Source organism: Hypanus sabinus, chromosome 13 (assembly GCF_030144855.1).
Source record: "Hypanus sabinus isolate sHypSab1 chromosome 13, sHypSab1.hap1, whole genome shotgun sequence".
In the NCBI taxonomy this organism is placed as follows: Eukaryota; Metazoa; Chordata; class Chondrichthyes; order Myliobatiformes; family Dasyatidae; genus Hypanus; species Hypanus sabinus.
In genome coordinates, this window is record NC_082718.1 from 35,725,638 (window position 1) to 35,752,968 (window position 27,331).

Sequence of the window (27,331 nt, forward strand, 5' to 3'; positions counted from 1 at the left end):
GACAGGAGCTGATATGCTTCTCAGAACATTTCATCACTGTGGATGTTTGTGCCACTGGACAATAGTCATTTAGACAGGTTACCATGCTCTTCTTGGGCACTTATATGATTGAAGCCTGCTTGAAGCAAGTGGGTACTGTTCGCTGCTGGAGTGAGAGATTGAAGATATCTGTGAATACACTAGCCAGTGGGCTGGCACAGGTCTTCAGTATTTGGCCAGGTACTCTGTTTTGACCAGATGCTTTCCTTGGATTCACTCTCTTGAAGGTAGGCTGCATACCATCTTCAATACTGAGACCGAAGGATCATTGGGAGACGTGGAAGTGCATGATGGTTCCTCCCTGTTCTGGTGGTCAAAGTGAGCATAGAAGACATTGAGCTCATCTGGAAGCAAAGCTCTGCTGTCCCTTATGTCACAAGATTTAACTTTGTAGGAGGTTATGGTATTCAAACCCTGCCACAGCTGACCAGCATCCCTTGATGTTTCTAGTCCAGTCTGGAGTCTCCACTTCACCCGAGAGGTGGCTTTTTGAAGATCATACCTGCACTTCTTGTAGCATTCTTGATCTCCAGACTCGAATGCCTCTGATCTGGCTCTCAGCAGATTCTGGATTTCATTGTTCATCCATGGCTTCTGATTGGGGAAAACCCTGAACAATTTCATGGGGACAGTCTCATCCACAGCTGTTTAATAAAGTCTGTAATGACCCTGGTGTAGTCATTCAGGGCCTCAGATAAGCTCTTGAACATGACCCAGTCCACTGACTCAATGTCAGTACATTTATCATAGTGTAACACAGTAAGGAATGAAGGCACATACTGCACATAACATTCTGGGAGCATATTTTGTGAATTTGTTCAGGAAATGGTGATTGAAGAAATGATAACTCTTGTGTTTGCATGATAGAACTGAAACATGTAAATGAACACTACTACAGTACACTGTTCGGGTAGATGGAGCTCGTCAGCCTGGGAAGGCAGTCCGGCTAAGAGAGGGAAAACTCTGATTTCAAACCTCCGCTGCCTTGCGGCCATACCCACTCAAGGAAAAGGCTTCGGGAGTAAACCCTGAGGACAAATCCGGAGCTGGAGTCCCTAAGGCAGTCCGACGTTGTCTTCAACCTCGCTCTGGCAACTCCTGCAACGACACTGGTGCCAAGTTGTGTCAGTCCTTGCCCTTCCCTTGGACAACATCGGTGGCATGGAGAGGGGAGACTTGCTGCTTCAGCAACTGCCGATCTTCCATACAACCTTGCCCAGGCCTGCGCCCTGGAGAGGATACTCCAGTAGACTTTCCAGGCGCAGATACATGGTCTCGCGAGACTAACGGATGCCTCCACAGTACACCAGGAACACAGTTGTGCTGGAGATTAGATGAAGATCTTCCTGTCTTCTTGAGAGATTGCAAAGATTCCATGATCCTCTACAAAGGAGGTCAGGAAAATTGCCCTTGGTGGCCTGGTCAATACTTGGCTAACAACCAAAATCACATCAAATCACATTTGTTTGCTGGGTACAATTGGTTGCTGTGTTTCAAAGATTCAAAGAATATTTTTAACGAAGTATACAACCCTGGGATTCATCTTCCCCACAGATAGCCAGGAAGCAAAGAAAACCATGGAACCAATTCAAAGATAAAAATCAAACCCACCCCCCAACTCACAAAAAAGAATAAATCACACATATGATAACAAAAAAAGTGAGAGAGAAACACAGAATATCAAGCACAAAGTCAAAATATCTCAGCGTATTCAGTTCAACACAGTGTTCGTTATCTGCAGGCCACCCCAACTCAAACACATCATAACGTGAACCACAGAGTCCAACCCACAAACCGTGTCGATTAAAATCTTTCCCAAAACCCAGAACTCCACACCACCCTCCAACAGCATCAAGAGAGTTCATTCAAATGCAGGAACCTTCCTCCAGTAGCAGTGGGCGAGAGGCTGGTGGGCAACGCTGAACACCCCCTCAAATTCCACACTTCCCTTAATGATTCCAGTCTTCCTCGGTGCTTAAATCGGCGAGATCTGATAGAAATGGCGTCAATCATGAAGCCCTGTCTCCAGGCTTCTTGGCCTCCAGGCCGCAAGCGTTGATTGAAACCTCATTGAACAACCTTGGAGACAGCAAAACACCAGATCACTCAATTGGTCTGAAAACACACCAGCAAAACGTAGATCACAGGCTCCAACCACATTCGAAAGAAAAATTAGATGTGAAAGAAGTAGCTTCATGAAGTAGCTTCATCTAGAGGATGTCATCTTTGGTCACATTGTTCACTGACATCATCTTCTTCCGACTTAGAACAGTGACATTACTTTAAAAATAGCCACTTGGGATATCCTGAAGTCAAGTTAGTTTTTTATACTTCTAATATACAAGTCTCCATAATGATTTACAATTCATTTTTATCTGCTCAGTGGAATCATATATGAATAATTCCCACTGATCTCCCTCCTGGCACTTATCCTTACAAGCAGAACCTGCCCCTGCACCTTCTCCTTCGCTACCATTCAGGGCCCAAACAGTCCTTTCAGGTGAGGTGGTACTTCACCTGTAAGTCTGTTGGGGTCATATACTGTGTTTGGTGCTCCCAGTGTGGCCTCTTGTATATTGGTGCGACCCAATGTAGATCGGGAGACCATTTCGCTGAGCATCTACGCTCCATCCTCCAGAACAAGCAGGATCTCCCAGTGACCATCTATTTTAATTCCACTTCCCATTCCCATTCCAATATGTCCATCCATGGCCTCCTCCACCGTCACGATAAGGTCACACTTAGGCTGGAGGAGCAACACCTTATATTCCATTTGGGTAGCCTCCAACCTGATGACATGAACATCAATTTCTCAAACTTCCACTAATGCCTCCACCCACTCACCCCCTTTACCATTTCCCATCCCCTTGTCCCTCTACCATGTTATCTCTTTGTCTGCCCATCGCCTTCCTTTGGTGCTCCTCCCCTGTCCCCCCTTTTCTTCTTTCTTCTATGGCCTTCTGTCTTTTTCATGAATCAGCTTCCTAACTCTTTGCTTCATTCCTCCCCTTCCAAGTTTCACCTGTTGCCTGGTGTTTTTCTCTCCCCTGCACCACCTTTCAAATCTACTCTTCAGCTTCTTTTCTCCGGTCCTGCCGAAGGGTTATGGCCCGAAACATCAACTGTATTTTTTTCCCACAGATGCTGCCTGGCCCGTTGAGTTCTTCTGGCATTTTGTGTTTGTTGCTCGGGATTTCCAGCATCTGCAGATTTTCTCTTGTGTGTGATTTGAAGACTTCTCATGTTGTTGAACTGCATAAATGTTAGCGTACTCTATTTTCACAGATGTTTTCCACTAGTAAATATTAGTGGAAATTCTGGTGAAGCAATCTAAGCAGCTAATTACATCATGTTTAGGGAATTCCCGTAATCTCATGCCAGCGTTCATGACAAGCAGTGGGGAAACTCCTCTAGAAATACATCCCTGTGTAATTTCAAATCATCTCTAATTCTTCACAAACTTAACTATGTTTTTCTTAAACAGAAATTGTTTAAGCTCAAAACACATCTAGCTTTCTTTTTTTCTCTGCTTAGAAATGCACCATCCTTACCCGATCCTCAAAGCACAAAGCAAATGATTAAGAGAGGATGATCTGAAAGTCATTGTTATGAGGTTTCTCTATTCTGAGGCTGTGTCCCTCCCCTGGTCTTAGACTCTCCCACCATAGGAAATATCCTATGGTGAGAGAATTTAAGTGCGGAGCTGGATAGATTGAAACGGCCGGGTGTCAGGAACCACAAGCAAGGGTCAAGCCAGCTCTGTTTGCTGCTTCGCGATGTTTATTCTGCTCTCCGTGGCACTGGGGCCGAGGCTGTGGGCCTGCTCCGGCTGGTCTTGGCTTCGTAACTATGTACTCACTTTCATTCTGAACAACAACACACACAAAATGCTGGTAGAACACAGCAGGCTAGGCAGCATCTATAGGGAGAAGTGTTGTCGACATTTCAGGCCGAGACCTTTCGTCAGGACGTTGTTTTATTGTTTGCACAATTTATGTTTTTTTTCTCTCTCTCTCTGCACCCTGGGTATTTGTTAGTCTTTTTTTTAAGGGTTTTTTTCCGGTTTCTTGTTTTGGTTTTATTTGTGATAATGTGCTCTTTTTAAGCCAAATCTCTGTAGTTTTAACATTTAGTAACCTCTCATTCAGGTTGTTTTTCCCCAAAAGCTTCACCAGAAATCCCACAATGTTGTACTTCTATCCCCAGTTGGGATATCTCTTCCTAAAAGAAAAGTTTGGGCAGTTAGACATTATGAGTCTTTTCTGAACCTACAAAGATAATGGACCATGGATTAATAGCCACCAACGTAATCCTTAATGCATTGATGATAAACAATTAAATTACCTTCCAAAAGTTGATGTGAGTTGATTGATTCAAATAAGTGATAAAGCTGGTCCAAGCAACCAGTTAGTGGTTAGGTGGAGCGCTGTCACAGGAAAGCAGCATCCATCATCAAGGACCCCCACCGCCCAGGATATGCTCTCTTCTCGCTGCTACCTCCAGGAAGAAGTTCCAGGAGCCTCAGGACTCCCCACATTATCAGGTTCAGGAACAGCTATTACCTCTCAACCATCAGGCTCTTAAGCAAAAGGGGATAATTTCACTGAACTTCACTCACCCATCACTGAACAGCTATGTGATAAAGCTGGTCCAAGCAACCGGGTAGTGACTTTCAAGGACTCTTCATCTCATGTTCTCAATATTTATTGCTTATTTATTATTATTACTTCTGTTTTCATTTTGTGGTTGCACAATTTGTTGGCTTCTGCATATTGTTTGCTTGTCCACCCTGGTTAGTGTGGTCTTTCATTGATTTTATTATGGTCATTGGATTTACTGTGTATGCCCACAAGGAAACAAACCGCAGGGTTGTGTATGGTGACACATACTGTATGTACTTTGATGCTAAAATTTTCTCTGAACTTCTGAACTCTAGTTTTAGTTCCTTGTGTCGCTTTATAGTGAGAACAAAATATTAATCTAATTCAGAAACTATGAGAATCCTAGTGTAAACTCTGCAAGAATAATTTAATGCACAGATATAAATGGAAGCAGAGCTGTGGCTTCATGTCATAACAACCTTTTCCTCCCAACAGATGGATTTTGCAAGCTCTTTGCCATGGAAGCAATGCCCCATTAATGAGCTTCTATTTGGAGGTTCACCATAAATATAACTGGGTTTTAACCATAGTCAGGACTGTGAAAGTTGAATTGATTTTACATGTAAATTGAGATCTCAGCTTCACATTTATGGTAACCCAAGAACCTATCAAGATATAGATTTGAAAGTCAGAGGACAGAAGTTAACCAAGGAGCAGTAATTGGATCTACCTTTTATAAGTTTTCTGTAAAATTCAATAGAATGAAATGGTTTTACATGTTCTTATCGGGAGCCACGCTGTCTGTATTTTCTTTGTATGTTCCTACCAAAAATCAATATCAACAGAACTTACAAGTGTAACCAATAACCAGACAGAGGAGTTACTTATGCCTGACAAACAAGCCTGACCCCTCATCACAACAAGACTACTTAGCCAGTTAAAGTACAGCCATCTGTCGAAGGGCCTCTAGAGAGCTGTGTCAGATTTGATGCTTAACGTTTACATTTCAGTGCTCTGACTTAACTCTTCATTTTCTGTTTTTCAAACTTGCCTTGCACAGATTATACGCAACCCATTTTCTATGGGTTTCCTTTAGCTAATGAAGTAAAGACCTAAGTCGAATTTCATTACATTTTTGCAACAAAAGAAAACAATACTAATAAGTGAGTTTGGTTGCCTCTTCATCAAATAAGGGTAAAGGAATTAGAATAATCTGCTTGTTGAGGACAACTCATTCAGTCATTCATTATGGGCCATGTTATGACATGGGTGATTATGGTCTTTCCATGACCATGATATTCTTGGCAACTTCTTCTACAGAAGTATTTTGCCATTGTCTTCTTCTGGGCAGTGTCTTTACAAGATGGGTGACTCCAGCAATTATCAATACTCCTTAGAGATTCTCTAGGGGGACTTGCAATATGTACCAGCTGCTCATCCACCACATGCTCCCATGACCCCGATCAGGGACTAAGCAGGTGCTACACCTTGCCCAAGGGTGACCTGCAGGCTAGCAGAGGGAAGGAGCACCTTACACCTTCCTTTGTAGAGACTTATCTACACCCTACCAGCCATGGACAACTACAGACCTAAATTGGGGCAGCATGGCACAATGCTTAAAGTGCAGATGACCCGGGTTCAAATCCCATTACTGCCTGCAGGGAGTTTGTATATTCTCCCTGTGACCTCATGGGTTTCCTCCAGGTGTCCTGGTTTCCTCCCACAGTCGACAGACATGTGGTTGGTAGATCAATTGGTCATTGTAAATTGTCCTGTGATTAGGGCTAGGATTAAATTGGGGTATTGCTGTGCGACGTGGCTCAACATGTCTGAAGGGCCTATTTCACACTGTTTCTCAATAAATAAATAAATAAAGAAGATAGTGCAGAACTAAAGGGAGTGAAGTGGGTGAAAAATTGATAATTATGAAGACAGATATGCTTTTATTTGCTAGCACAGAACATAAGTACTTTAGTCCCTAGTCTTTTATGACTTCCACTTAGGCAAGGGGAATTTTTTATTGACAGATGAATCCAGCCATGTTTAATGCTGTTCTTCACTGTAATAGTCTCTGCCATGGATCAGGGCCTGTACAGCATCACAAGATGGAGGCAAGTTTCGGCAGACCATTGAGATTGAGGAGGATCTTCCATGCTCACTCTTGTTTGATGCAGATAAAGGTTGGTTAGAAAGGGCCACATATTGTAGTTGGGATTTCTGCCTTCATCGCTTTGTCACACGGTAATGATCAAGTCCACCAAGTAGGCAGAATCCACACTCCGATTTGGGAAGCTGCTCTCTGGCCACAGGGAGGATGAAATTAAGGGGGACCCTGGCAATGACTTGCCCTGTGACAGACAGCAACGTGACTCAGCTCTGGCTCCTGCTGACATATCTGTCACTTCTGTTGAAGATGATCGCAATTACTTTACATTTGTGGTCCCTGCAGAGAAGTTGATGATTTATTTTTACTTACTGTAATTATTTAACAATACAGCACAAATTAGGCTCTTCCAGCTGTATCAACAACCCCACAACACCGATTAACCCCAACAAGACCACGGGATAATTAATACTTTGACAAGCTTCTGTAGATGTGTAATGGAGAGTGTATTATGGTTGCATCAAGACCTGCTATGGAAATACAAATGCCTTTGAATCAAAAACCATATAAAAAGTAGTGGATATGGACCATTCCATCACAGGTAAATCCCTCCCAACCATTGAGCACATCTACATGAAATGCTGTTATAGGAAGGCAGCATCCATCATTAGAGATCCCTGCTTCTCAGGACATGCTCTCTTCTCACTGCTGCCATCAGATAGAAGGTACAAAAGCCTCAGGACTCACACCACTTGGTCCAAGAACAGTTACTACCCCTCAACTGGGCTCTTGATAAAAGGGGATAACTACACTCACTAGCCCATCATTAAACTGGTTCCCACATTTTAAAAAAATCACACTTTAAAGACTCTTTATCTCATGTTCTTGTTATTTATCGTTACTTTTTCTGACTCCAACCTTGTTCAATCTGTACCTCAGTGACATCCCTGAAACCAAATCTGCTAAATTTGGATATGCTGATGGCTGGGTCTTAGCCTTTCAATCGAATGATGCCAAATCTGTTGAACAGATCTTTACCCAAGATATCAACTCCCTATCTAACTAATTCTCAGTGGTACTGATGCATCATCAATAACTCACTCTGAGACGTGAAGGCGAGATATCGGCTTTTATTGACTGGAAGAAGGAACCAGCAGTGAGTGACCACCATACTACATCCTGGAGACTGAGAGGCCGGGCTCAGGCCTCAATCGCCTTTATACAGGGGTCTGTGGGAGGAGCCACAGGAGCAGTCAGCAGGGGGCATGTCCAGACAGGTATATGTAGATCACCACATTCACCCCCCCCCCCCTTTGTTTTAAAAAGAGTCCCCATGTGGCAAAGTTTCTTACAGGTTAAGCCTATCAGGTGGTCGAATCTGTCACTGCGATCTACGTAGCACCGGCTGTGATTGCACAGGTGCCGGTGGTGGTGATTGCACAGGAGCCAGAGGTTGTGCTGGTTCTGGCCTAACTGGAGGTGTCAGCCCACCAGGCGTCAGTGATCCCTCACGCATGTGCGAGGCGCCTGGTATATACGCGTACAGTTGAGGCATGACCAGTAGCGCAAAATTCCTATATTCTGTGCCCTGCACCACCAATGTCGCTACACAACCCACCCGGATGTCTGTGGAATGCGACCCAGTAGCCAAGGTGACCCTCTGGCTTACCGGCTGCAACACAAGTCCACAGCGTTGCACTGTGTCCGGGTCAATAAAACTCTCAGTGCTGCCCGTGTCAAACAGGCAGCTAGTCCTGTGCCCCTACACCAGGATGTCCATCATTGACCTTGCAAGCTGGTGTGGGGCGCTTTGGTTGAGGGTCATGGTGGCCAGAGTTGAATCACCGTCTTGGTACCGGTAAGCACCGGTGGGTCAGGGATGGGTCATGTCGACGCCAACAAAGATGGCTGCCCACATCTGGGCGTGCAAGATGGCGGCCCTTACGTCTCACACGGGTACGGGGCGGGGCATGGTGACGCCGACAAAGATGGCTGCCCACATCTGGGCGTGCAAGATGGCGGCCCTTACGTCTCACACGGGTACGGGGCGGGGCATGGTGACGCCGACAAAGATGGCCGCCAACATCCGGGCATGCAAGATGGCAGCCCCCACATCTCACATGCGCGCTGCCCGACCCCGCTCGCAGTTTAGACTTACAGACTTTGGTGAAATGGCCCTTCTTCCCGCAGCTGGAGCAGGTCGCTTCTCGGGCCAGGCAGTGTTTTCGGGGGTGCTTTTCGAGTCCGCAGAAATAAAACAACTCGGGCTTTCGCCTGGCCGCCACCGTGGTTGGATGCGGGGAGTTTGTGGAATCACGACTGGCAGCGGCGTTGGTGAATTCGCTTGCAGGAACCGGCAGCGGCGGGGTCTGAGGTGTCCACGGGACCAGCGGGGGATTGCGCGGCTGGACAGCATCAGCGTTGTATAGAGCAGCCTCCAGCGTGTTGGCCATCTCGATCGCCAAGCGTAAGGTAAGATCGGCATTTTCCAGCAGCCGCTGGCGCATGTACACTGACCGAATTCCTGTCACAAAGGCGTCTCGTACTAGCAGCTCCACATACTGTTCTGCCGTGAGCGTTTTGCAGTCACAAGTTCGGACGAGCGTCTGTAGGGCTCCGAGAAACTGGGCGCACGACTCTGCAGGCCGCTGTCAGCGCGTAGCTAAATGACGTCTTGCATAGACGGTGTTCACCGGCTGCAGGTACTGTCTTTTGAGAGCGTCCAGTGCCCCTTCGTAGGTCGGCAGGTCTCTGATAAATGAATAAACTTTTGGGGTGACTCTCGAGAGGAGAATTCTGTGCATAACAGCGGGTTCAGTTGCACGAACCTCCTCCAAGTATGATTGGAAGCATGCAAGCCAGAGTTCAAAGGTAAGAGCTGCTTCAGGGTCTTGGGGGTCCAAATCCCATCTTTCCGGATGTAAAACGGTTTCCATGTTTTAAAACTTCCAGTCAATACTTAACCTGTAAGAAACTTTGCCACATAGGGACTCTTTTTAAAACAAAGGGGGGGGGGGGGTGAATGTGTGAACTACATATACCTGTCTGGACACGCCCCCTGCTGACTGCTCCTGTGGCTCCTCCCACAGACCCCGGTATAAAGGCGATTGAGGCCTGAGCCCAGCCTCTCAGTCTCCAGGATGTAGTATGGTGGTCACTCACTGCTGGTTCCTTCTTCCAGTCAATAAAATTGAAGCACCATCAATAACTCACTCTGAGACGTGAAGGCGAGATATCGACTTTTATTGACTGGAAGAAGGAACAAGCAGTGAGTGACCACCATACTACATCCTGGAGACTGAGAGGCCAGTCCCAGGCCTCAATCGCCTTTATACAGGGGTCTGTGGGAGGAGCCACAGGAGCAGTCAGCAGGGGGCGTGTCCAGACAGGTATATGTAGTTCACCACAGGTACCTATCGTGTTTCTGGAAAGTTCATGAACACTGTAGAATTTTCCTTATTTCTGCATAAATATGACCTAAAATGTGACCAGATCTTCACATAAGTCCTAAAACTAGATAAAGAGAACCCAATGAAATAAATATCACAAACAATCATTATATTTGTTCATTTATTTATTGAGATAAATAATCCAATGTATTTGTTGGAAAATATATGTGAACCTTTGTTTTCAATAACTGGTGTGGCCCCCTTGTGCAGCAATAACTTCAACTAAATGTTTCTGGAAACTTGCTCCGTCGTGCACATAAATCATAAGACATGGGAGCAGAATTAGATCATTCAGCCCAATGACTCCACTTCAGCATTTCATCATAGCTGATCCTGGATCCCATTCAACCCCATACTCCTGCCCTCTCACCTTATCCCTTGATGCCCCTACCAATCGGAAATCCATCAGCTTCTGCTTTGAATGCGCCCATGGACTTTGCCTCTACTGCAGCCTGTGGCAAAGCATTTCACAGGTTCTCCCACTCTCAGGCTAAAAAAAATAACTTGGAGGAATTTTAGGCCATTCCTCTTTACAAACCTGCTTCAACTCTGGGATGTTGGTGGACTTCCTTGCATGAACTGCTTGCTTCAGGTCTTTCCACAACATTTCTATAAGACTAAGGTCAGTACTTTGCCTCAGCCCGTTCAAATCTCAAATTTTCTTCAAATCCTGAAAACCTTTGTACTACTTGAAAAACTCAGACTCCTATGATGAACACACTGGTAAACCAACACAACCTCCAGCGGAGATCTGAGCGACAACCCCACCTTGCCCCTTCTGGGCTTTTCTACAGCTAGCAGAAAAAGCTGGACAGCCACAAATAGACTCAGACGCAAACACTGCACCGAAGAGGCGCCCCACAAACCCCAGCTTGTTCCTGTGGTGCCCCAACCCAGGACGTTTTCCACCTGGTCCGAGCATGCCCCCCTCACCAAGATGCGAGACAGCTTTGCCACCATCCATCGATGGAGCCCCAAACTGGAGATATGGCATAACAACAAGTAGAAGTGTGAAGAGAAAAACACCTGTCATACAAAACAACATTTATATTTGCATTTGCACAATCTGTTGTCTTCTGCACTCTTGCTGATCTTTCACTGATCCCAGGTTCTAGTTACTACTCTATGGAGTTGTCTGCAGGAAAATGAATCTCAGGGTTGTATATGGTGACATATATGTGCTTTGATAATAAAATTCACTTTGAACTTTTGACCGTTGAATTTATAATGATCAAGTAACACCCAGTTGGGGTTTGGCCTGTTGGAGGAAACTGGAGCACCCAGGGAAAACCCATGTATTCCATGGGGAGGACGTAGAGACTATGGAACTGCATCAAAATTGAACTCTGAAACACCTCGAGCTGTAATAGCATCATAGAAACTGCTACACTACATGGCACCCTGTCAAATAATGATCAAACAATGGATTCAAGACCGAAACTCCAGCAATAATTCACAGTTCAGCAAGGATATTGCCTGCCTCTGACAGCTTCATTCTCAAATCCCACAGTATGAGCCTTTGAGTAATGAGTGACAGCAAGGCTGGACTAGATAGGCTGCTGTGGATCAGGGTCAAAGCTGCTCATGGCCGTCGAAATCTTCAGGAAGTTCCTTACAATCTTTCAAAAGTTCACTAACACCCACTGTTGCGTCATTGCTTGCAATCTTTCTGGCCATATTGATCCAAGCCCCCTCTAGCAAGCTCCCTGTGGAGTGGAGCTAACCAGCAAGATTAACAGGAAATCATTAAACCTATGAAACCTACACCCCAGCTTCAAGCTCGACTCAAGCTACACCACCCAGTCGACGAGTGCACTTTAAGGCTAAGCGCTGACCCACAGTTGACTGCAGGTTGAATATCGGTGATGAGGAAGGCAAATGCAATGTTAACATTTATTTCAAGAGGACTAGAATACATAAGCAAGGATGTAATGCTGAGGCTCCATGAGGCACTGGTGAGTATTGTGATCAGTTTTGGGGCCCCTTTTCTAAGAAAGGATGTGCTGACACTGGAGAGGGTTCAGGGGAGGTTCACGAGAATGATTCTGGGTTATCATACGATTACGCTAGGCCTGTACTTGCTGGAATTTAGAGGAATGGGGTGTGGTGGTGGATCCCATTGAAAGTTATCAACTGTTGAAAGATCTGGAGTGGAGGTGGAGAGGATGTTCCTTATAGTGATGGACTGTGGGGGTGGGGGGGCACAGCATCAGAATAGAGGGAAGTTCAGTTAGACCAGAAATGAGGGGGAATTTCTTCAGCCAGAAATTGGTGAATCTGTGGAATTCACGGAGGTCGGGTCATTGGATGTATTAAAGGTGGAGGTTGATAGTTTCTTGACTAATCAGGGTGTGAAAAGTAATAGGGAGAAGGCAGGAGATTGAGGTTGAGAGGAAAATGGATGTTATAATGAAATGGTGGATCAGACTTGACGGGCCAAATAGCCTAATTTAGGTTCCTTTGTCTTATGGAGGTCCAAAACTTTATGTGGTCAGTTTCCACTGGATAAAGATCTACTATCCTGTCCTCACAACACATTGTTCTCTGATGATGAATGCTCACGTTGGGACCCTGGAAAAAATGAACTACTTCCTTATCTCAGCAGTCGTGTCTTGGTGCAGGCAGACGTAGATGAAACTCACTAATGGCTTCAATGTGGCAGAACAGCCTTTGATCAGTTGAGAAAATGATGCAAATTAAAACTGACTGTAATTCTTAGCAACAGTGGACTTTTACTGTGGGTAAAGCCAGCACCTGCACAAAGACCTAAAGGTAAAAAGAGGAAATTAATGTGTAATCAGCACTTTTGAAGGACATTTTCTGTATTATTCCATAAACTTGATCTTCAGATTGACACAAACTAACAGCAAATTATGGACATATAACTTGATTCACCAATTGACAGATATTGACAATGAAAGAACATGGAGGGGCAACATCTTAAATTTTGTCTGGGCAGCCTCCAAATTTTTTGCACAAATATCGATTTCTCCTTCCAGTTAAGTAAAATTCCTTCGCCCTTTTCTATTCTCCACCGGCTTTACCTCTTCTCTCCAATTAACTCCTGTTGTAATCAAAGGATCTTGCTGCACGACTGTGGAGAGGTTTCTCATTTTTGTGCATTAGTTCCTCATTCACTATTCAGAATTTCTGCTGAAGGCTCCACAGGAAACACACTGGTGCATGTCCCAGGCTGTGATTTAAGGTAGTTGTCCAATAGAATGGTTTGGTAACAATTGCAAAAGAATACAACCTTATTTTTTGATTAAGTGAAAACTTGACTTCTCCCTACCTTAAAATGATTTTACACTAAGAGTTACAACGCCCTGTAATCCTCAACAGAAATTACTAATGCTTGCATAATCTCATTTTGCACTAGATATTGTTTTTGTTTTCCACATCAATTTTAAATTCACCAAGAGGCCCACAGCTTTGCCACAGGGATCGGAGGCCTGTGTGCCTCAATGACCCAGAGAGCTCGTTGACTGGAGTCAGGACTTTATGCTTGGCTAGTGGTAGAGTCATCCATGTAAAACAGGTCAAAAGTAGAGGCCAGATAAAGAGTGGTCCACTGGTCCTCCAGGTTTGGTGGTTCAGCTCAGGGTTAATAATCCAGTGATTATTAAAATAAATTGTTACAGGAACAACAATGAAGAATTCTTCTACATCTGAGTATTCATACTTAGACCTTAGACCCCACTGGAATACTGTGTTCTGTTCTGGTTACCTCATACATTGTTATGAATGTACCACAGCTCTGAGGGGCCGAAGGGTGCGGGGTAGCCCCCTCCTTTGTGAGAATCGCAAGATCCTATTGATTTGGGTCAGGAGACCCAGGAAATGAGAGAGAGACGTGCAGAATGTCTTGTTCCCCCCCCCCCCCCCCCGGCGATATAAAGCTACGGGAAACGGCCATTGTCCCTTAGAGATGAACTTGTGTATTGCAATACTGCGCTACGTGGAAGCCCTCAGGCAAAGTGGGCTGGTTGAGGGAGGAATTGCATCACCCCCAATCTGATTGACACCTGAGACCCTGTGAGTCAGGATAAAAGAGGGTCTGTGGGAACAGCCCCTCAGACGCACCAGAAGAAACGCTAGCGATCCCGTAATAGCGGAAGCCAATGGGAGGAGGCCACGTGTGTTCGGTTCCATTTTGCCCCGGAACCGGTGGCTTTTAGCTAACAATGGGGAAACCAACTCCCAAAGACTCTCGAAGGATTGGCATCATAAAAGGACTGAGCAAGTTGAACCCGTCTTTCTCTCAAAACAAAATGCTGCAGCTTGAACGAACTAACAGTGACTTTTATATTTCCATCGGACAATACATTATCCCCTAGACAACGATAGAGCTATTTCTTATTGATTATTATTATACCCGCGCTTTTAGATTTAGTATTGATGACGTATATTATCTGTGTGTTTGCATTGATATTATTTTGTGTATTTTTATCAATAAATACGGTTAAAAATAGTACCATCAGTCTTCAACAGACCTCTCTATCTTTGCTGGTTGCGGGGTTTGTAACAACTTGGGATTCTCGTCTCGGGATTTGATACCAAATTGGAGGGCCAGTGAATCGGGCTTGTAAGTCCAAACTTGGATCCGGTTATGCGGGTAGCCAGACGAGAAACCAGCAAAGATGGACGTGGGTGAATTTATAGAAAACCCAACTCTGGAGGCGCTAGAGGCGGCCACCAAATCAGACTTGATAAATTTGGCGGAGGGGTTAAACCTCGCAGAGGTGAGGTTGTCAATGAAAAAGCGGGAGATGCGAAGGGCAATAACTCAGTATTATATTGGGAAGAATGTGTTTGCAGCTGAGGTATTGGAAAATATCCCTGAAAAGGTACCTGCTAGTGGGACGGCTCAGTTAGATTTGGAGAAATTAAGGTTGGAACATGCAATTAAGGTAAAGCAGCTGGAAGCAGCTGAGAAGGAGAAGGAAAGAGCTGAGAGAGAGAGGGAGCATGCGCTCCAGCTAAAGGAGTTAGAGGTGAAACGGGAGCATGAAATTCAGTTAAAACAGCTGGAAGCAGCCGGGAAAGAGAGAGAGTATGGGGAGGCAGAGAAACAAAGGAAACGTGACTTGGAGATGGAGAAGTTAAGGCAAGGGTGAGGAGATCAAGGGTCAGACCGAGAGGAGTGGTTTAATGTTAGTTGAGAGTTGAGGTTAGTACCTCCGTTCGAGGAGACGGATGTTGATAGTTATTTCTTGCTTTTTGAAAAGGTGGCAGTGAATCAGAAGTGGCCCAGAGGTCAGTGAGTGGCGCTGTTACAAAGTGTGTTAAAAGGGAAGGCACAGCGGGCATATATGGCATTGGCCACGGAGGAGGAGAGTTATGACAAAGTAAAGGCGGCCATTCTCCAGAATTATGAGCTAGTACCTGAGGTGTATAGACAAAAGTTCAGAAATTTAAAGAAAGGGTGGAATCAGACGTATATCGAGTTTGCCTATGAGAAAAATGTGCTCTTGGACCGTTGGTGCACTGCAGAGATAGTGGAGGAGGATTATTGGCATCTCAGGGAGTTAATTCTGATTGAGGAATTTAAAGGTTGTGTTTCGGAGAATATCCGGTTGTATTTGAATGAGAAGCCGAATAAGTCCATCTCCGAATTTGATAGGTTCGCAGATGAATATGCTCTAGCCCACAAGACAAAGTTTTCCTCGAACAAAAGTTCCCAGAGAGACTGTGGGAACGATCAAGAAAGCCCGCCGGCTGAGGCAGATGTCCCACCGTGAGCTAGTAGTAAGGTTGAGGGGGAAAGGCCAGACGGCCAGAGATTTCCGGGCTTGACCTGTTTTAATTGTGGAAAGAGGGGGCATATTGCTTCTAGGTGCTTTGCTCCGAGGAAAGAGACAGGAAAAGGGAAAGGAGCAGTCCCTATCGGATGTGCAGTGGTAATCAGTAAATCATCAAGAGAGCCCCGGGTAGACAGAGTACAAGAAGGGTCTGAGACTTGTCTGTCAAATGGAACCGTGTCTGTGAGGGAGGGAGACCCAACAGTTCCAGTACAGATCTGGAGAGACACGGGGGCTGAGCTGTCGTTGATCATCAGTAAGGTACTAGATTTTGGTTGCAAGACGGGAATGGTAGCTGTGAAAGGAATAAGCAAAGGGACGGAAATGGTGCCCTTACATAAAGTCATTATGGATTGTGAGCTGGTGTCTGGACCAGTTGAAATAGGGGTGCGATCAGAATTCCCGAGAACTGACGCGGACGTCCTTCTTGGTAACGATTTAGCAGGTGGTAAGGTTTAGGCAGCAATGACAATGACCAGCCGGCCGGTGAGTGTTGCGGCCCTGCCCCTAGATTCCAAGATCTATCCCGCATGCGCGGTCACTCGCAGCCTGTCGAGAGAGGCAGCTGAGAACGAGAGCAGTTTAAATCCAGCCAGTTCGAATTTGGCCGAGACGTTTTTACCGACCCCGTACCACGAGGGTTTAGAGGGTGGTAAAACGAAGAGTAGTAAAGTGAAAGAGGGTAAGGGAGAGGAGGTAGACCTGCCCTTAGCGAGGAGAAAATTTCTAGAGGCAGAAGATAAAGATGAGAAACAGCTAGAGCTGTTAAAAGGTCCAGGGTTGGACCTGGATGATCTGTCTGGGTTGGCAGAACTGTTTGAAGAAGTTGAAAATGCTGGGGGTGTTCCCGATAATGAAATGAGGGCAGTCCTAGATGAAAAGGGTGCCCTTATCTTGAAGAAGTCTGCTGGATGGCAGATGAGGTTGTTTCAGCCCGCGGGGTTGAGTTTACTCCGGAAGGGAGTTGCCCAGAGAGTAGCTGGGAGAATCAGGGGAAATTAGAATTTGGACCGGGTACGGGTATTGAAAGCCTGAAAGAGGCAAGTGTCCCGTTTAAGTGTGTCCAAGATGTGGATGCACGTGGTACTGAACCTAGTATTGGAGCTCAGAAAAAGTCTGAGGTATTTGATTCCGTTGAAAGGGAATGCCGTCCTTGTGATTCAGATAGACGTGGTTCAGTGAAGAAAGGGTTAACCTTGGTAATAGTGGGAAGTGAGAGTTCCTAGTTGTTTGTGCTCCACAGTGTGTTAAGAATTAATGCGGAGACCAAAAATGGGGAGATAAATATTATTATTGAAGGAAACTGGAAATATGTAGTTCCCAAATTGAATGAAGAAAATTTAAAGCCTGCGAATCGCTTCCAGATTGAGTTGGAAGATGATGGGGGCCCCTATGCTATTGTTATTCTAGAGTGTGGTGTGAAAAGGCAGAATTTGAAATGCTGCTTGAACAAAGAGATCGAACTGAAAACTAATAGCCTGAAGGGTCCTGAAGAGAGGGCGAGCAACCTGTGTAAAATTAAAGAATCGGGTGGAAATTCAGAAAGATGGTCTGGGTTTGGGACAGTGTTGATGAAATAACTCCTATGAAAGAAGCGGGCGAGAGACTATTTCGCCAGGGTACCCAAGCTCCCCACATGGGAACTAACCAGAAAAGAGGTGACGGTTAATGAGGACGCCATTTTTAAATAGCAAAAGCCGGTTTTACGTGATTTCGACAAAGCATGTGAATAATAAAGACAACCCCATGGAAGCCTGCCTGTTAAGTTTGAAAGCAACAGAAAGATTAGTATTTGCATGAACTTTTGTTGATACACGTAAGCTAAGATCACAACTCCTTAGTTTTTGTTTGCTGAAGGAAAGAAATAAAAATAGGTGGTTATTAAATTGAAGTCTGATGCCACAAGACTTTAGTAAGGTACAAGATGTTAAGATATTAAAGGAAGTGACACTGTAATCGTTAACAGTTTAGATGCTGAATTGAATGTATTACTCTGTAGTGAAAAGGAAAAGCTTTTGTATTGTGTTAGATTCTAAAATCCTGTAAGACTCTGTACTTCATTTTCACTGCTGGTGAAAACGCTTTGAAGAAAGGGGGTGTTATGAATGTACCACAGCTCTGAGGGGCTGAAGGGTGCGGGGTCGCCCCCTCCTTTGTGAGAATCGCAAGATCATATTGATTTGGGTCAGGAGACCCAGGAAATGAGAGACGTGCGGAATGTCTTGTTCCCCCCCCCCCCCCCCCGGCGATATAAAGCTACGGGAAACTGCCATTGTATCTTGGAGACGAACTTGTGTATTACAATACTGCGCTACGTGGAAGCCCTCAGGCAAAGTGGGCTGGTTGAGGGAGGGATTGCATCACCCCCAATCTGATTGACATCTGAGACCCTGTGAGTCAGGATAAAAGAGGGTCTGAGGGAACAGCCCCTCAGACGCACCAACAGAAATGCTAGCGATCTCGTAATAGCAGAAGCCGATGGGAGGAGGCCACGTGCGTTCGGTTCAATTTTGCCCCGGAAACGGTGGCTTTTACCACGGAAGAACTGCTTTTAGCTAACAACGGGGAAACCAACTCCCAAAGACTCTCGAAGGATTGGCATCATAAAAGAACTGGGCAAATTTAACCTGCCTTTCTCTCAAAACAAAACACTGCAGCTTGAACGAACAGTGACTTTTATATTTCCATCATATAATACATTAGCCCCTAGACAACGATAGAGCTATTTATTATTATACCCGCGCTTTTAGAGTTAGTATTGACGACGTATATTATCTGTATGTTTGCATTGATATTATTTTTGCATATCTTTATCAATAAATACGGTTAAAAATAGTACCATCAGACTTCAACAGACCTCTCTATCTTTGCTGGTAAGTGACCCAGTTACAGGGTTCGTAACATTATAGAGTGTGGAGGAGATTTATAAGGACCTTGCCTGGATTGGAGAGCATGCTTTACGATAAGTTGAGTGAACTTGGCCTTTTCTCCTTGGAGCGACAGAGGATGAGAGGTGACCCGATAGAGTTGCATTAAATGTTGAAAGACATTCATCATGTGGATAGCTAAAGGCTTTTTCCCCAGGGCTGAAATGGCTAATACAAGGCAGCATGGTTTTAAGGTGCTTGAAAGTAGGTACAAGGGAGAATGTCAGAGGTAAGCTTTTCACACAAACTGGTGGGTGTATGGGATGCATTGCCAGCAAAGGTGGCAGAGGCAGATACAATAGGGTCTAAGAAACTCTTAGACAGGTACATGGAGCTTCAAAACATAAAGGTCAATATGGTAGGCAGTTTCTAGAGTAGGTCAGCCTGTAATGTGCTGTAGATTTCCAATTTTCTATGACAGTATTCCTGAGTATTCACCAGGAATTTTCATGACTGACAGTAGTGAAAACTGAGCTATTATGATGATGAAGTAAGTCCTGGCCACTGGCAGAGATGGAGCAATGACCTTTCATTGCTACCAGTAGATAGATCAACTTAAATGCAGAAACAAAATCACAAATTTCCCAAAATCAGCATTCAAAAAAAAGGGAATTGTCACATATTTGCTGCAAACACATTAATGGTTTTAGTTTGAAATGGCACATCGTCCTAATCAAATGCTTAATAATAGCTTTCAGTTTACAAAAATATATATAGCTGAAGTATAGGCTGCAAGGTAAACATTCCTCCCCATTGTATAAATTGGAGTTACGACAGCCTTTCAGTCTTCTGAAATTGAAGTCCATGGAAAGAATTTCAAAAGTCCAAAACAAACACATGAATACTTTGGGCAGTTACCATGTACAACACAGGTGCAATTCTTGATTAGATTATAGAGAGTGTCACATGTGAAAAAAAATCTCTCAAATGTTTATAAAGGCTAAAGAGAGGAAACATTGGGTGATCAACTGTTAACACTAGAGATCAAAAGATTATGGGGATGACATTTAAATTAGATGTGGTAATATAATGTAGTGCCAAACCACTCTCTAACAATGTAACACACACGACATATTGGAGGAACGCAGCAAGTCAGGCAGAATCTATGGAAATAAACAAACAGTTGCATTGTGAACCAGGACCCTTCTTCGGGACTGAGAAGGAAAGGGGACTGGAATAAAAAGGGGTGGGGAGGAGGAGGAGGATAGCAAAAAGGTGATAGGTGAAGACAGGTGGGTGGGAAAGGTGAAGTGCTGGAGAGGAAAGAATCTGATAGGAGACAAAAGTGGACTATAAGAGAAAGGGAAGGGAGGGGAAGGGGGCATCGGGCATGTGGAAGGCAAAAGGCCAGACTGAATAATAGAGGAAGAAGGGAAAAATTATTGGGCTCAAGGCTACACAGATGGAATACAAGGTGAAACATGTGATAATATACTGTCAAGATAACTTTTCAGTTTCATAAATAAAACCACACTCCAACAATGATACAGAATTCACAACAAAAAACCTCTTTCAGATACAACACTCAATGTCACTACGCAGTGATTGTGCAATGTTTGAACAGTCAGCATTCCAGAGGGATTTACTAGCATCTGAAGCATTACAAAATGTCTTGTTTAATCGATGAATTGTTCACACGAAGTAGATAAAAAAGTATCGATGACATATAGAAACAAGCTGACAGCATTTTGACCCAAGAAGTTTAAAATACAACAGGCCATAAAATGATGGTCCTTCATGTAAAACAAATTACATTGGCAACATGCAACTATTGTAAAAACAATATCAGTCCAGTATCTGAAAGGCTGTCTTTTTCAAGATATACAGAGATTTCTTGTACATGAGAAACAAATGTCAAATTGTGGGTCAAAGGTCTTCATGAAGTGCATCATCTGCTAACTCTTTAGGTTCAACGTTTGCCTCTTCTGCCATCTCTACGTCAGCTACAGGAGACAGAAATGAAGGGTTAGTCAGCAAATACACCTTATTAAGGTAACTGATATCAATGATGTCATTGGAGGACATTAAACTTTGAGCTATGGTGAAAAATGGCAGATGCCAAATGAGCAGACCACTTTACCTTCATTCCACTTTGACTTTAATGCCAATGGAGATATAGTATTCCCATTTAGTTTTCCTCATGGCGATGGTGAATTGTTGTGCGAGGGTATGGGACAGATGACAGAGGAGTGCCAAGGGATAGCGGGTGCCTTGATATACTAGGCAAGGTCATTTGGTTCCAGTTGGTTTATTGATCATTACAGAATGTCTCTCTGATGCTTCTCACTGTTCCCTTTCCCATCCACGATTCCCCTCTCCCTGCCCCTTCCCACTCTCAGTCCACAATACAGATCCATATCAGTATCAGGTTTATCATCACTCACATATGTCATGAACTTTGTTTTGTGACAGTGGGACAGTGCAATACATATGTATGCATGCCTGACTTTTTGCATAGTACTGAACAGTGATCATTCTTTTCTTTTTAATTTACGAAGTACATTAGACCAGGGGTTCCTAACCTTTGTGTGCCATAGACCATTAACAGAGGGGTTCGTGGAGCCCAGGTTGGGAACCATTGCACAAGTTCCTCTGCAACAAATTAAAGGTCCAAGCTGACAGAGGCTGCTCATGCAAGGGCTGAGATTTGAAATCTTGCGCTACCAGTTCTTTAGGGAGCTGAGTAGCAGACCACAGTCACAGACCCACTGCGTCCAAGCAACCCTGAATATCCACACACGTACGTGGGGCAGAGAAACCCCACACATGCTGACAATTTCTTTGTAGCATCCAGACCATCGTTTAGTTTTGCTTTTATTACATTAAGTACTGTATTTAGAATTTGGGTTATTATATTCCTGAAACTTTGACAAACTTGTATGGATGTGTAGTGGAGAGTTTCTTGACTGGCTGCATCAGTCTGGTATGGAAACACAAATGCCCTTGAACGAAAAATCCTACAAAAAAGTAGTGCATTTGGCCCAATACATCACTCGTAAATCCCTCCCAACCACTGAGCACAGCTACATGAAATGCCATCGTAGGAAAGTGGCGCCCATTATCAGGGAAGCCCACCACCCAGGCCATTGCTCTCTTCTCTCTGCTGTCATCAGGAAGATGACCTCAGGACTTGCACCACCAGGTTCGGGCACAGTTACTGCTCCTCAACCATCAGGCTCTTGAACTAAAAGGGGAGAACTTCACTCACCCAATCATCAAGATGTTCCCACAAAAGGTTTCACTTTCAAGGAGGATGAGAGGAGACATGATAGAGATATACAATATATTAAGAGGCATAGATAGAGTAGACAGCCAGCACCTCTTCCCCAGGGAACCACTGCTCAGTACAAGAGGACATGGCTTTAAGGTAATGGGTGGGAAGTTCAAGGGGGATATTAGAGGAAGGTGTTTTTTTAAAAAAAAACTCTGTGGTTGGTGTGTGGAATGCACTGCCTGAGTCTATGGGAGAGGCAGACACACTAGTGAAATTTAAGAGACTACTAGACAGGTATATGGAGGAATTTAAGGTGGGGGATATGGGAGACAGGGTTTGAGTGTTAGCACAACATTGTGGGCTGAAGGGCCTGTACTGTACTGTACTATTCTATGTTCTAATTCTCATCTCATATTCTCATTATTTTTTGCTATTTATATCTGCATTCCACACTTTGCTTTTTGCACTCTGGTTGGTCTTTCATTGACCCTGTTATAGTGACTATTCTATGGATTTGTTGAGTATGCCCACAGGAAAGTGAATCACAGGGTTGTACATGCTGACATACATGTACTTGGTTAATAATATCTACTTTGAACTTTATTAAAAATGTCAGGAAATTCTTCAAGTTTAACCTTAGATCTAAGGTGACAGCAGATGGAAAGTTTGATTTGAGTATTAACCTCAAAATTCCTCCCTCTGCAGAGCATGTACACGACACATTAACAGAATGTCACACTGATAGGGTTCAGAATGTCAAGTATATATCCAAGGGCTACACCAAAACAGCTTAAAGAAATTAAACAAGCCAATTACTTCCATTCACCTTAAGTTTTCTAGGCTCGAAGTCATTAATATTGTGATTACATTAGGATTGTTAATATTTTTATGTGGTGTCATATAGCTTTGGGTGGCAGGGTGGAGATACATCTCTACCAAAGATACAAGGTGCTCCCTCCCTCCTCTAGCCTACAGGAAACCCTTGGGCAAGGTGTAGCACTTATTTAGCCCCCCTCTACCCCCACCAATCAAGGTCATGTGAAGCCATGGGAGCAGGTGGTCGATGGTTGTATAAGCAGTTGGTGCATTTCACAAGTTCTGATTATGTGACCATTGACGCCAAGCAGATAATCTCTGAAGTGTATTGATAATGGCTGGGGTCATCCATCCTGTAAAGAAACTGCCCAGGAGTTGGAAAACTACTTCTGTAAAAAAAAATTTGTCAAGAACAATCATGGTCCTAGAAAGACGATGATCGCCTAGATGATACGACATGGCACATAAAAGAATGAACGATTATATAGCACATGAAAAGATTTTCGCTGTTTATGCTTTTAAGCAGCTTGCTTACGTTCATTTCTAAGTTGGGTACAAATCATCAGTTAGAACTAAAACTTATCAGCATACCTGGTGTTTTTACTTCTACACAGTCTCCATTGTGGTTTTCATAGCCTGCTGCGCAGGCACATTCAAAGCTGCCTTCAGTGTTAACACAGTCTTCATTTTCACGTGTACATACTTCTTCAGCCAGGCTGCATTCATTTATATCTAAACAGAAAGAATTTGGGGTTAAATCATAACATTTTAATATGACTCAAACTTAACTTTTTTTTCCATGAGCCCCTACCATTCAGGACCCCCAACTCTAAAACTAGTGTTAAATTCCCTTCTCTTCCTTGGCTTGCTTTCAAAGTGCCTGTTCTTTTCTGTAGACTATACTATTGTGTAGAACTGTTGTGAATTACTCAATACAAGTAGAACTGAAACATATTGCACTTAGAATTAGCTATATTTAGGTTCCTTTCTTGCACTGAACGGAACGTAGAACAGTACAGCACAGGAACAGGCCCTTCGGCCCAGTGTTGGACCAAGCCAGCTAAAAAGCAAATCAAAAAACCCAAAAAAACTAATCCCTCCTACTTATACATCTAAAGCCCTCCATCTTCCTCACATTCATGTGCCTATAAATGTCTCAAATGTCTAAATTATTTGCCTCGACATCACCATACCTGGAAGACTACCAAGTCAAAAAAAAAACTTACCCCTCATCCCCCTTGAACCTACCCCTCTCAACTTTTAAAAGCATACCCTCTGGTATTAAGACGTATACTACCCCAGGAAAAAGATACTTATCTACTCTGACTATGCCTCTCAATCTTATAAAGATCTATCAGATCTCCCCTTCAGCCTCTGCAGCTCTAGAAATTTGTTCAAAGTACTTGCCATGGGACAGCTTAATTACCAACCACCTAAATGAATCAAAATTCCCAGATAACCAACTACATCCTGATTACAAAACCAGGGATTTAAAAAAAAAACAATAACACATGATCTCAGCATTGTGTTATCGTTTTGTAAAATGATGGCAATCTACAGTACTGTACAACTGCCCTAGGCACATATATATAGCTAGGGTGCCTAAGATTTTTGCACTGCACTGTATTTGTAAACATGGAACAAAAAGCAGTTTTGTAAATCCAACAGGAGCAAAGGATGTTGAGAAGGGCGAGTGTGGAACGCCTTGGGAGGTGGGTGGGACAGGTAGCAGAGAAGGAGAGTCAGGGGAGGGGGAGCACTGGTACAGACACGCCATGCCCTGAGACGCTAGTCAAGGTCATTTGATTCCAAACATTCAGTTTATTGGTCATTACAGAATGTCTTTTTGGTGCTTCCCTCTCCTTCCCCTCTGCCTTCCCCTTTTCCTAACCATGATTCCCCTCTCCCTTCCCACTTGCCACTCTCAGTCCACAATAGAGATTCACATCAGAATCAGGTTAATCATCACTCACATATGCCATGAAATTTAAGTTTTTTTTGGTGGCAGCAGTCCAGTGCAATACATAAAATTACTAATGTACTGTGAAAAAGTCTTAGGCACCCTAACTAAATATATCTGCCTAAGACTATTGCACAATATCGTAGTACAAGGTACGGTGCATGGAATTAAGAACTGGGAACAGATTACAAGGAGGAAAGCACATAGACGCTAGAAAACTAAGCTTGGTCTAAAAAAAATCTTTTGTTTCTGTTTGCTGATTACTTCATTGGCCAGCAGGAGGCAAGCAGTTATTCACTGTAGCACAATAAACTTTACAACTTAAAGAACCCTCCATTAAACTACATGTGTTTAGGAAAAATAACAATAAATAGCCCTCCCTTGATTTCCTCTCAATTTCAAAAATGCCTGTGAGAATTACTTCAAGATTCTGAAAATATTTCTTGTTGTACCAATTTCTCAACAATATTTGTTTCTCAATTCATTCAAATCTAATCTCAGCAACTATTAGTGTGGACATTGCAGTAAAGACAACAAGAGCCTGGGGCAGTTGTCAAGAAAGATGTTTGAAGTAAGACTGCCAGAGACACATGTGCTTACTAAGGCAAAATGGAGTGCGTGCTCAAGCCAAACGAATGAGACCTCTGTAGTGAGAATTTCCCAGAAAGGTCTGCCTAAGGCGGGGGTCGGCAACCCGCGGCTCTGGAGCCACATGTGGCTCTTTTACGTCTGTGCTGCGGCTCCCTGTTGCTTTGGGAAATAATTGGTTGTGGCGACCCTTTTCCTGGCACATCCGAACCGACTCACAATAAGATAGCCTACGGGGGTTTGCGAGCACAGAGCTTTGGAGCCTCTGCGCCATGGGGGGGGGGCAGGTTGAGGGAGGCTTAAAAGTGAGGCTGAAGATTTCGAATAAAGTTTTTTTCCTTCGACTGCAGTTACCGACTCCGTGTCGTAATTTTAGCGCTGCGTGTAGCACACCGCTACATGGTCAGTATTTAATTAATATGTATTTTATGTTAGTTTGTTAGTTTTTGAAATGTAAATCTAAATTTGAAGATTATGGTGATCTTGTACAATCTAAATAAGACGTTGTGGCGACCCATTTCCTGACACATCCGAACCGGCTCACAATTAGCCAGCGTTCAGGCTAAGGGAGATAGCCTACGGGGGTTTGTGAGTACGTGTCTTTTGCAGCATCCGCGCCCATGGGGGGCGGGTTGAGGGAGGCTTAAAAGCAAGGCTGTTTAGTTCGAATAAAGCTATCTTTGACTGCAGTTTACTGACTGCGTGTAGCAACCGCTACAACGTGTTTTTATCGCTGGCTGTCCAGAGGGGAGGTGCTGAAACGCTTTGTCGCGCATCTGGAAGAAGTGAAAACTTTCCTGGGCAGCAAAGGGCTCAACTTTCCTGAACAGCCAGAGTGGCTGGAAAAGCTACACTTCATGGTAGACATGACAGCGCACCTGAACACACTGAACACAGCTCTTCAACGGGGTAAGGACGTACAGCCCTGCACATGTTGGAGGATGTTTTGCATTCGAGCGCAAGTTGACGTTGCTTGCCAGAGATTTACAGAAAGGCACATTGTCTCACTTCCCCAATTTGAGAGAGTTCAAACAATGTCACGACATGATAAATTCGGAGTATTTACATTCTGCAATCATCGCAATGCAAACATCGTTTGGGAAACGCTTCTGTGAGTTCAGAGAGGTAAAAAACACATTATCCTTCCCGGTCACTCCCCTAAGCATCGATCCATCCCTACTGAATACGACTGCATTGTCAGGTGTGAGTCAACCTGAAGAAGTATGATAAATATTTTAATTGCGTATTATTTTACGTATATTCATATGTTTTCATTGTTCAGTGAAATAGTCCTTTTATTTTTCAGGTTGACAGCTGGCTGACGTTATTTTTGGTTTGCTGCTGGCGGCAAATTTAAGTTTGGCGTTTTTCATAAATACAAGAAGGACTCAAATAGACGTTGAGTATTTTACTTAAAAGTAACCTTCAACCCAACGTCTTTTTTTCGGAGTTCAAAATGTTTTTGTTGCATGCAGAAATGTAATTTCGTTTTCTCTGCAGGAGTTCATCAATTTCATAAATGCAACACATTATAGTTTATTTATACATAGCATAAAGGCAAAACAAAACGTTGTATGCAGTGTTATTTCATTTTAAATGTCAAACGGGTTTTGCGGCTCCCAGTGTTTTCTTTTCTGTGGGAAACGGGTCCAAGTGGCTCTTTCAGTGGTAAAGGTTGCTGACCCCTGGCCTAAGGGATAACGTCCCTTTACACAAGAGGGAATGCTGGAGACAGAGGAGCTAACAGAAGGATGTTAAACGTACCAAACGATTATGGCTTCACTGTCTTTACCAACTTCAAAATATCATCTGCTATCCGCTTGAAGTTTTGG

General features: G+C 44.0%; 1 protein-coding gene across 1 annotated transcript in view; it reads right to left on the bottom strand.

The window, feature by feature from the left end:
* Window positions 1-18,675: 18,675 nt before the first annotated feature.
* creld2 (cysteine-rich with EGF-like domains 2) overlaps window positions 18,676-27,331 on the bottom strand; it is a 38,837-nt gene continuing 30,181 nt past the window's right edge. The window contains exons 10-11 of the mRNA XM_059987452.1: window positions 23,543-23,683; window positions 18,676-20,864 (exon numbers count right to left, since the gene is read on the bottom strand). Coding sequence (XP_059843435.1) covers window positions 20,788-20,864; window positions 23,543-23,683 — 218 coding nt within the window. The 3' untranslated portion in view covers window positions 18,676-20,787. The remainder of the gene's footprint in view (window positions 20,865-23,542; window positions 23,684-27,331) is intronic.